At 39.8% G+C, this 12,070-nt stretch overlaps 1 protein-coding gene across 4 annotated transcripts in view; it reads right to left on the reverse strand.

Annotated features, from left to right (window-relative positions):
• WDR72 (WD repeat domain 72) overlaps positions 1-12,070 on the reverse strand; it is a 115,087-nt gene that overhangs the window by 95,920 nt on the left and 7,097 nt on the right. For 3 of the 4 annotated variants that reach the window (XM_057397794.1, XM_057397777.1, XM_057397785.1), the window contains exons 2-4: positions 9,158-9,319; positions 7,999-8,105; positions 2,424-2,502 (exon numbers count right to left, since the gene is read on the reverse strand). In XM_057397794.1, the coding sequence (XP_057253777.1) occupies positions 2,424-2,502; positions 7,999-8,105; positions 9,158-9,310 (339 nt within the window). In that variant the 5' untranslated portion in view covers positions 9,311-9,319. Of the gene's footprint in view, positions 1-2,423; positions 2,503-7,998; positions 8,106-9,157; positions 9,320-12,070 lie in introns of those variants that run through there. The other variant, XM_057397803.1, reaches the window with a different exon arrangement.

Consider the following 12,070-nt stretch of genomic DNA (forward strand, 5'->3'; position numbering starts at 1 on the left):
ATGACAGCAGTGCAAACCAACTATGAAGACTCCTTTTCTACCAGGTGCTTTGTATGTTTGCATTTTATGTAATATCTATCCATATTTGCACACATAATTGCTATAAATGCCTAAGCAGCCACCTCAAATGGAAATTAAAGTCAATACTATACTTAAAGGGAGCAACTATGTAGTCAGAGGAAAACATCAGAAAGATGCACGACACTGTGCCTAGTTTACTAAAAGTTCTCTGTACATTCATGTTCTGCTTAAAAAAAAATAATTCTTGGTTTATCAGTTAAGTAATTGAAGTCTGAAAACAAAAGCAGCATAAATAACTGGGAATAGGATAAGTACTATCACAGATATTACGAATGACCAGAGGCAGAGGTGCTTAGCAGTAGGAACAACTTGTAATTACTGTTCCTCTTAAATTAGGCTTGAACTGGAATATTTGTATTGTCAGTTAGTCCTCTGAGAAAATCTCACACTGATTAAGATCCAAAACGGTTAAGAGTTGACCCTGGTGTTAAACTTCATTTCAAATAGCAAATATTCAGTTTGCACTGCTTGACATCTGCCATTTATAGCTGAATCATCTACACCAAATAAAACCAACCTACTAAACCAGATAGGCTGCTTAATTAAAACCTACTAAAACACCAACAAAAAATAAAGCAACAATTTGAAACAGTGATGCTATCAAAATCTGTGTGCACTAAGCCTCCCAAACAACAACATTATGTAGGAAACTGTACTCTTTCAGTTGCTATTATGCCACAGGCAACCTTTTCCCATGGAATAGCAGCAAAAAAAAAAATCTTATAAAAGCAACTCACAAGAAACACACCCCCCCCCCCCAAAAAAAAAAAAAACCACAAACCAGCAAAATCCATTATAAATGTCTGAAGGTTGCATTTTAAAAATAGTTTCCCCTCCTAGAAACATCTATACCTTTTCCTAAGAGTTTTCTTGTTAGGTGTTCCTATTTTTCTTTAGCCATCCTCCCTAAGTTACAGAGCTAAAATCTTTATCTAGCCAAAATTAAGTTTAGCTCAGAACTAACAGAGCAGTAACAGTTTTCTAAAATTATTTGCTACTCCTACTTGAAAGGTAAGAATGAAGATTCTGCCTCTAATCTCCACAAAAATGCAGAGATTGTCAGATAATCACCCAGGCCAGGTCTGCCCAGTTTGAAGCGGAACTCTGCCATAACTTTAACTATTGAAATCTAATTAAGCAATACCACAAAGCAGATCATACCACACCTCTATTATAATTGACATATTTTATGTGTGTGTATACATACATGTAAAAAGATTATATAAGCTTAAACATATACAGAAAAATTATTGAAGAATAAATTCTCTTAATTTATATTTATACACACATCTATATGTGAAAATACATTAATAAATTATTTTTTATAAAACTTTTATTTGTTAATTTGCCAAAACTGTTTCCTTCCCCTTGATCGTTAACAACTATGTTCGAATTCACCATGTCAACCAAAAGAGTGTCATGAAAAAGTTTCTTCTTGAAACTTTAAAAGATTTCCATTCTGAATTTGGCCAAAGTCTACATCACTTAAGGTCTCAGATTTCCACCATTTGGAGGCTTAGTTCTACCCTAGATTTCCCCACTGAAGACAGCCAGCATCTTAAGTAACCCAGAAGCCCTGAGCTGCTCTTCTACTAATACATCCAGAAATAAGCCATCTCTCTGAATCAAATCCATACATGCTGGGCTCCTTAACCATACACGTGTATTTCAAACACAGCCTCAACAGTCCAACATCTAGATACTTAGTGTACCTGGATACAGTTCAAAGCACACACTTGAAATTAAGTGAAGTAACATTCAAAGCAATTTGGCCTCTGAAAATAAGGGTCCTGTCTCAAGTTCTACAATGAATGAAAGTGTATTTTCAGAAGTGGGGCAGAGCAGTCTTTTGGAAGTCAGCAGTTAGCCATCAAAACTTTGCAAACTTTTAAAAATAACATTTCAGCATACTGTCTCACAATGTTTGGCTAAATTGCTTGTACTTCTAAAATATGCCATCAAAATCTAACATAACATTTGAAGTTTCAATGCAATTTGAACAGGGGACAAGAGTAAAGATTAAGACACTTTCACTTTGCTACCCAATGCCCAAACTTTACACTAAGATAATTGATATTGCATTCCAAACATTTGAAGCTTAAAAAGAATCAGTTTGATTTAAGGAGTTCAGAGGAACGTAGAAGTCTGAGCTCTTTCCTTAGGAGGAAGCCAAAAAAGGAAAGATAACAGATACAAACCTACTTACATTACAAAAATTTTCTCCTATTAAATATGTTATGAGCTATACATTTAAAATTGTATGTTTCTGAAAAATACCACATTTATTAAGCGAAACTGTTCTTGTAATGAACAGAGAGTCTATGAAAAGTTGCTGTACTTACATGGATTGCTGTATGCCTATAAGGAAGCTTTGCGTTCTCAATGCACTGTCCACTAGTGACATTCCAAACACACATCTCCCTGCCAAAGATAACTTCATATTATTCTCTGTCATTTCTACTCAATTGGCTGGAATAATTTTGTGCCACCATGTTGTTCTTTCGTGCTGTACTTAAGTGCAGTCTGGTCCGTTATGTGGCTTTTTGTTACAGATTACTGGGTAAGAAAATGTTGTAGTCATTATTAGGAGATGACATACAGTATCTGTCTTTGTTTTGGTAATTACACCCTGCTGCCTTGCAACAAACCTGACTTTAAGGCCAACTCTAGTCTACAACAAATTGTAGGTATACTGCCATTACAGCTCGTCAACATGTCACTGTAACTATCTGTCGTTGGAACTATATCCTCCTGAAAATGATTCATTTCACTGGACTTAAACCACACGTCTTGAAAGACATAATGCATCTTCTGCAGCATCAGACTTCAGCTCCGGAGAGGAGCCGCAACTTCTGTTAAAAAGAAACAGTGCCACCATGAGGCTATTCCTGAAATCTGTTAACGGCACAGCAGCATTGCGGCTCGACAAGCTAAATGGCTGTGCAACATTCTAGCTATACTTAGTTACATTAATGTTTGAAAAGAGACAAATCAGCCAGGCTTCCTCATTCTAGACATTATTCAATGCGCTGTGGGACTGAGTACAACGGAACCAGTCAAATTAAATGTTGTAAATAAGGTTACATGAGTTACGTTGTCATAGTTCAGCCATGTTAAACTTCGATGCTTTTAGATTTTACTTGGACACCAAGCATTATTTCCACAGTTGAAAATAATTTTGTGATTTCTGAAATTACATTCTATGCATGAGGACTTAAAGAACACATCAGGGAAAAGATTTTATTGTATTAGAAATTCCACTTAGTGTTTTACATTTTAATCCACACACTTTCGCATTTTATGATAATCTAAAAATATTAACTTACAGTTTTCAACTGAGCAAAAGCAGTAAAATCTATGTAGCATCATCATAATGCATAATGCAACATCAGCTTCAGTAGACCAAAATTCGTAATTTAAACAGAATGCTTATGCTCCTTATTAAAGACTAAGGTAGTGAATTTCTCATCAGAACAATTACATTTATTGCTTTAGCTATATTACTGTGATATATACATGCAAACGTGCACAAATGAGACCAGAATATAAATTTTGCATTTTGCACTCTAAGGAATGTATGTTGTACTAACAAGGAATGAGTGATACCATATGTTGATAAAGCTGTCCTACAGCATATGCTAAATGCATAGTGAGACCTAACTGCAAAGTGAGACCTTCTGAATCACAATGAATTGATTTATAGATATCCATATAAAAACTACAGAAATACTGTTCAGTACTCATCCTTCTGGGACAAGACAGTTATACAAACACTTGAGATTTTGAAATGGGATGGTGGGAGAACATCATCTTTAATACAGTTTCTTCCACTCTCAATACAAGGGAATGTAAGCTTGAAAATGGCAGAAGTGAATGATTCAAGGCCAGGTTGGACAGAGCCTTGGTGACATGATTTAGTGTGAGATGTCCCTGCTGATGGAAGGGGGGTTGGAACTAGATGATCTTAAGGTGCTTTCCAACCCTAACTATTCTATGATTCACAAGCCAGAAAATGCTGTTCAACAAACCCTGCCTCTCCTGAAGACAAGGCTCCCTATTTGTAATTATCTCAACTTCACATCACAGCCTTCCAGGGATCAGTGATGGATGCTTTGCCCTTATGTACTACAGCTGAAAAGTCAGCAGTAATTTGGTAAAAGTGAACACTTAAAGAGGCCAGAAGACTGTCCAGTCCTACATACACGCATTCCAAGGAAGCCTGATGATCCCTTCAGAGGCAGAACCTTTTGGAAGTGAACATCTCTGTGTGGTATATCCATAGCAAAAAATTTCATTTGTTTCTTCACCCTTTTCACCAGAGCTTTTTGGAAATACAGTATCTTTTCTCACAGTATGATCTGGAAACAGTACTACAGTAACAGAACTTCACAATTAAGATGAAAAACAGTTTTACCTCTGAGCCCTTGAGTAGAATTGAAGTAGGCCAGTACAAAACTAGTTTTATAGACTTCTCACCCTCCTTTCTGCACATAACCAGAACTGTTTACCACTATCTGCCCAGTGGGACAGTCTAACCTCAGAAGATTAAGAAGCCTGAATCAGTCTGCTTAAGTTATCCCTTCCTTGTATACTTATGATTGAGAGAATCAGGCCAAGAACCTAGCAGCTGGAAAGTATAAGCTCCTCAGTGAGAAAGTAGTAGCCTTAAGATGCTAAAAAGGTATAGCTTGAAGAAGGGCAACTGACAGGAACTCTTCACCTGAAGAGGTTTTAACAGAGTTGTTAATTGGAAAAGAGGGACCCAAAGTGAGAGGAGAACATCATTAAGCAGCCAGACAGAATTTTTTTGAGGAAAGCCCTTAAGGAGGTAAGAAGCTAGCTCTAACTACTTTCAGCAGCTGTAACCCTGAGCAGATGGGCTACAAAACCCAGCTGAAAAGATTACCAAATATTCAGAGAGGGAAAAAAGTCTTGCATGCTAACCTAGCAGAACTGCATAATTTTTTTTGCCTGACATGATGAGCCAGTCACAATAAACACAGGAGAAAAGCTGCAAGATCAGTCTCTCAAAAAGATATACTCCAAAACAGCAAGTCAGATTAACTTCCTCCTGCAAATGGTGGATGAGCCAACCAGGAGAGGAGCGCTGCTGGATCTCATCCTCACTAACAAGGAGGATCTGGTCGAAGCAGTAAGGGTTGAGGGCTGCCTTGGTTGCAGCGACCACGAGATGGTGGAGTTCAGGATCTTGTGTGGCAGGACTAGTAGAATACCAAGTAGAATTGCAACCCTGGACTTTAGCAGGGCAAACTTTGGCCTTTTCAAGCAATTGCTAGGGGAAATCCCATGGGCAAGGCTGCTTGAAGGTAAAGGGGCCCAAGATAGTTGGTTGACATTCAAGGACTGCTTTTTCCGTGCTCAAGATCGGAGCATCCCGACACGTAGGAAGTCAAGGAAGAGGGCCAAGAGACCTGCGTGGCTAAACAGGGAATTGCTGGGTATGCTCAAGTGGAAGAGGAGAGTTTACAGGTCATGGAAGGAGGGGCTGGCCACTTGGGAGGAATATAAGACTGCTGCTAGAGGATGTAGGAAGGCAGCTAGGAGGACTAAGGCATCCTTAGAATTAAACCTGGCAAGAAGGGTCAAGGACAGCAAAAAGAGCTTTTTTAAATACATGGCAGACAAAACTAACACCAGAGGCAATGTAGGCCCACTGATGAACGGGATGGGTGCCCTGGTGACAGAAGATAAAGAGATGGCAGAGTTACTGAATGCCTTCTTTGTCTCTGTCTACTCTGCTGCGGGCAGTCCTGAAGAGCCCTGTACCCCTGAGACCTTAGATGAAGTCAGGTCGACGGAGCGGTTTGCCTTAGTCGATGAGGAATGGGTTAGAGACCAGTTGAGCAATCTGGACATCCATAAATCCATGGGTCCAGATGGGATGCACCCGCGGGTGCTGAGGGAACTGGCGGAAGTCATTGCTAGACCACTCTCCATCATCTTTACCAAGTCTTGGGAAACGGGAGAGGTGCCTGAGGACTGGAGGAAAGCAAATGTCACTCCAGTCTTCAAAAAGGGCAAGAAGGAGGACCCGGGTAACTACAGACCGGTCAGCCTCACCTCCATCCCTGGGAAAGTGATGGAACACCTTATCCTTGGTACCATCTTAAGGCATATCAAGGATAAGAAGGTTATGAGGGGCAGTCAACATGGCTTCACCAGGGGGAAATCATGTTTGACCAATCTCTTAGCCTTTTATGAGGAAATAACACGGTGGATGGATGATGGCAGAGCGGTGGATGTGGTCTACCTTGACCTCAGCAAAGCATTTGACACAGTCTCCCACAGCATCCTCGCGGCTAAAATGAGGAAGTGTGGACTGGATGATCAGGTAGTGAGGTGGACTGCGAACTGGCTGAAGGAGAGAAGCCAGAGAGTTGTAGTCTATGGGGCTGAGTCTAGTTGGAGGCCTGTAACTAGTGGAGTGCCTCAAGGGTCAGTACTGGGACCGGTATTATTTAATATATTCATCAATGATTTAGATGAGGGAATTGAGTGTACTATCAGCAAGTTTGCTGATGACACTAAGCTGGGAGGAGTGGCTGATACGCCAGAAGGCTGTGCTGCCATCCAGCGAGACCTGGATAGGCTGGAGAGTTGGGCAGGGAGTAACTTGATGAAATATAACAAGGGAAAGTGTAGAGTCCTGCATCTGGGCAGGAACAACCCCAGGTTCCAGTATAGGTTGGGGAATGACCTGTTAGAGAGCAGTGTAGGGGAGAGGGACCTGGGGGTACTAGTGGACAACAGGATGACCATGAGCCAACACTGTGCCCTTGTGGCTAAGAAGGCCAATGGCCAATGGCATCCTGGGGTGTATTAGAAGGGCGGTGGTTAGTAGGTCGAGAGAGGTCCTCCTTCCCCTCTACTCTGCCCTGGTGAGACCCCATCTGGAGTATTGTGTCCAGTTCTGGGCCCCTCAGTTCAAGAAGGACAGGGAGCTGCTGGAGAGAGTCCAGCGCAGGGCAACAAAGATGATTAAGGGAGTGGAACATCTCCCTTATGAGGAAAGACTGAGGGAGCTGGGTCTCTATAGTTTGGAGAAGAGGAGACTGAGGGGTGACCTTATCAGTGTCTATAAATATATAAAGGGGGAGTGTCACGAGGACGGAGCCAGGCTCTACTCAGTGGCAAACAATGATAGGACAAGGGGTAATGGGTACAAACTGGAACACAAGAGGTTCCACTTAAACTTGAGAAGAAACTTCTTCTCAGTGAGGGTGACGGAACACTGGAACAGGCTGCCCAGGGAGGTTGTGGAGTCTCCTTCCCTGGAGACATTCAAAACCCGCCTGGACGCATTCCTGTGTAACATTATCTAGGTGTTCCTGCTCCGGCAGGGGGATTGGACTAGATGATCTTTCGAGGTCCCTTCCAATCTCTAACATACTGTGATACTGTGATACTGTGAGCAAAGACAAGTAATATATACGCCTTTTATTCAAGGGCAGTTGTTTATATGCTTCTATATGTACTCAATGAGCAAACACAACCTGGATCAGAGTACATTAACCTCTTTTACTTATTGAGTTCTTAAGAGTGAACTTGGGAAGGAACAGAAAAAAGCACCACAATATTAAAATGCTTCTGAATCTGCTGCTTCCTTCCAATAGCCCATTATTCGCCATTTGAATGGGGCCTAGCTAACTCTCTGAATGATTCATTTTCCTGACTACTGACTGGATACCTGAATCTGCCAAACCCTTTTGTCATTCAAGAGATGAGCTCTTACTTAACTATTGTATATAGACAACACAATCATTATCCTAAGTTGCTGATAACCTTTCCATATCACAGAAGTGTATCAAAAACCTTCTGCCAAATGCAGAATCTGACCTACACCTGCCATACATTTCATCATTTAAGAAATGCATAATTGAATATTCAGTTACCTACCCATTTTCAGTAGCACTTACTACATATGGTTGTTTCTCAAACTCTCTTGCTTTGGCCAAACAAGTTACAGAAGCAGTATGGCCGAAGAGAATTTCTTTAGATGAAATCTAGGAGAATAATACAATGGTTTAACATAACACTTTCAATTTAATCATAGGAGATATAAAAGCAAGAGAATACTACTTGGAGATGTCATTATTTATGAGTAACTCTCAATCTGCTTTGTTGTGTTTTTCAATCATATTTCTGGAATGCACAATGATTCGAATAGATTATGCAGTTTGTGTAAAGTTCTTCACTTCCGGAAGAATTCATGGAGTATCAAGTACTGTAAAAAAAGTGATAGGCAGAATATCACTGCCCGTCACCTTTCAACATGCAGCAAAAGTGGCAGAGTGAAGGAGACAACTGGTATAGCAAAGCTCTTAAGCGTGGGTTTCATACAACATGTTTAATAATCCTTTTGATTAGCTTCCCCAAATGCAAGGATCTTAATAAAAAAAGGTAGCCCCATAAAAGTGCAAACTAAATTTTCAGGATATTTGTGAGCACAAATGGGACAGCCAAATGCAAAAAGAATAGAACCGTAGTCCTAGGAACACAGAATAAAAAACTGGACTTGCTTTGACTTTGTTACATTATCAGGAAAATAAATATAAAATAAGCAAAGCAATACCAATGATATGCTAGGGGCTTTGCATCTTAACTACACTGCAAATGCATATTTCATCTTACATGTTCCGTCTTTCTACAAATTTTTCCATTGCTAAACCTGATAGAAAGCTCTGGTTTTATAAATAGATACTTTTTTCCTTAAGTGACAAGCCATGCTCAGCACCCAATTAAAAAAAGCTTTACAAGATAGGAATGGTGACATTTCTATGTTTACTTGTTGTCATCACTCACTTGTTATCATACACCATCTCAAATTATAATCCACAGGTCACAATAATACATGAAATTTTTTCTGAAGTCTGCAAATAACTGATTGCTTATTTAGGCATTTCAACAGTTTTTGCTTCAGGAACTACCTACAACAGATATCACATTATCTTTAAAACTTAATCTAAGTAAGTGCAAGTCTGCATAATCCCATTCTTAACAAAAGATAAAACTCCACTGTGTCTATTTGGCAGACTGTAGCAAAGCAGACACAAACCTTTAATTCTGATGAAAGATCCCAGAAACATATTTGCCCTTCTTGACTTCCCGTAACTATAGTCTGCTGGTCATCTGTAATCATAATAGCAGTGATACTATGAGAAGGAGCTACTTTCCCCCACACTGCCACAGCCTGTACTGATACCTTCATAGTCAGCACCTGAAAACAGAAACAAGTCACAATGATTAAGAAACATGAAATGAAAGGGAAAAAAAAAAATCAGCCCAAAACTTCATGCAATTCAATCAACATCCAAAAAAGGGGAGCTACAAAATACTTACTGCTGCAAAAGAGTTAATCAGGCATTGAAGCATCACACAAACACTTTAAGGATAGCTATGTGCTAATAACATATATGCAAAGCAGTGACATACCACTATTTTAAACTGAGGCATTCCTAAATAAGACCAGAGTTACCAGGAACTAGTACTACCACAATACTGAAATACCAGCAACAGAAATCATGTACTATCCCACACAACCTGGCTTAACTCTGATGGGCTCACGTCACAGTCATCATCTTCTTAATTTTGGTGGGTGGAATATGTACCATGTCTTCCCTATTGCCCACAACCAGCAGTGCTGCTATTCTTAGCAGCTAACTACCAGAGCATGGACATGGCACAGGAACAGGGTGTCACTAAAGAGTCTGCAGTTCCTATAAGGATAAGGCAAAAGAAAGAAGTAATAGGCATGGAGGAACAGGTGGTGGGTCAGGGACGAAGAGGAAAAAAAAGTGAGGCCCAGGGCAGCAAAGCACTATTCCCTCACCCTTCAATAGAATCTCCTAGAGAAAAGCCACAGAAGACAGGTGGAGGCAGAGTTGCAAGCTGAGGAACAGGGAGAACAGACTCTTTCTGCTGCTCAATTCACAAGCCTCTTGTAGGGGAAAAAAAAAAAGCAACAACAAAACCCAACAAACAACCAAACAAAAAGAAAAACTAAACACCATATAATAGATTTCAGCCACTACGGCAAAAATATAATAGAATTGTCCAAAATGATACTGGTCATTAGTTAATTCAATACAGATTCTTATGAACTGCATTTCCAGGAAACTATTTCAGTATATGTTCAAAACACAGTACTTATAAAACATCCTAAAATCCTTCTTATTAAAAAAAAAAAATAAAAAATCCTGCTTTGCTTGCTTTTAGACTTCATGTGTGTTCCTTTTAAAAGCAGCTCTACTTGTTAGCTGGATTCTGTACTTGCCTTGCTTCAAACAAAAGCCCTGAGAAAACTGCGTTCTCAGTCACCTCACAAGCCTTCTATCACATTGTTTACTGCTCAAATTCCCATGTTCATGAGCCTCAAGCATTTTCCTAGAGTATTTCCAATGATAACTTCAAAATGAAAAACAAAAAAAAACAGTAAGTACCTGCCCATAAATAATTTGGCACTTAAAAATCATATTTGTCCTGTTTAGACTTTTCAGGGGACCTTACAACATCCAACAAGTATGTCTCCTTTGGGTCAGCTTAGGTGAAAGGATGGACTGCTAAAAACAGACACAGATGAGCAATATCTTTAGCACATCTTTATCTTTTTATCTTTATCTTTTTATCTTTATATCGGAGCCTTACACTAAGGTGGCAGTGCCTAACTTAGCCCAAGCAGTTTCCATATCTAGAAGTCACCTGTATCAAAGCTCCCAAATTAACTGCAATATACAACAGCCTCCAGTAGTCATTCCCTGCATCCTGTGACAGCTATTCTCTCCTTCATTTTCCCAGAAAGCCTGCACAAATGTTTCTGAAGCATCTCTGTGAACCTCCCTTCCCATTCAGTTTTCAGGAGAAAATGCCAGAAGATTGTTGTCACCTGCTCCTAGCATCAGGGAGGGAGGGTATGAAGTTGACTTGTGCCCAATAAGTGAGTCCTCTGAAAACAGGATTTTCTTGAACTGTACTGAGAACAGTTTTAACTACCACCAGTACACAGACAGCTGACAATGAGCAACGAAAATGTTTGTGTAACTCAAAGTTATCCCCAGGCATGACTGAACAAGAAACAAATGTTAAGACCTTCAGATGCACCATTGCCTAGGGTCACTTAAATACTGCAGTTACTCTTCTCAAAATATTGTATGTATGTCAGCTACTTGTTATCTAAACAGCATAATACCATTTAATAGACACCTCAGAGCCCCCACTAACCAAAATACACCTTTCAGAGAAGGTGTGCTCCTATTTATCTTGAAGGGGACACAACAGAGTCCTTAGCACATCCCTAGCAAAAATATATTTAAAACAAAACAGGTGCCAGAACAGTACAGTTGGGAGGGATCAGACAAGAGACATGACAGTAAAGCTGAAATGAGAGGAGGCAGGAAATGCATGGCAGCAGATAATAGACAGCCAAAGGAAGTAATCTAGGAACAATGTGAAGTGACATGAAAAGCAGTTCCTGTGATAATTCCAAAAAGACCACAGGACAGAAAGAGAGCACAGAAGCAGCTTTTAAGCTTTGCTTTAAAAAAGCCTGTAATACAAACTATCACTAAATCTAGCATGGTAGCAGCTAAAAGCAGGGACACAGACAAGAAGTGTATCTGTTATTCCTATTAAAAGCCTTAAGTAACACAGAACTGGAGGAATGGTCTTGCTTTCTGACGAGTACACAAGACAAAAGGCTCAGCTCTTGAAAAAAAGGGCTGAGAAGACTGCTATGGCAGACTATCAAGGTCCTGCCATACAACCTCAGCCAGAACATCAAAGGCAGAGAAAGAAGGGTCTAAGAGAAAATTAACTGAAATCAGCAGTTTATTAGGCTAAATCACATTTAGTTTCATTTTAAAGCTCTTTGTGGGTATCACACAAAATCCTGAGACATGTTATTGATCTCAGCTTTAAAATCTGACTTTTACAGAAGTTATTTTTTAAATCTCTAGTCACATGAAATATTATG

Source organism: Pezoporus wallicus, unplaced genomic scaffold (genome assembly GCF_028554395.1).
Source record: "Pezoporus wallicus isolate ANWC-B61680 ecotype Strahan unplaced genomic scaffold, APGP_CSIRO_Pwel_v1 contig_3952, whole genome shotgun sequence".
In the NCBI taxonomy this organism is placed as follows: domain Eukaryota; kingdom Metazoa; phylum Chordata; class Aves; order Psittaciformes; family Psittacidae; genus Pezoporus; species Pezoporus wallicus.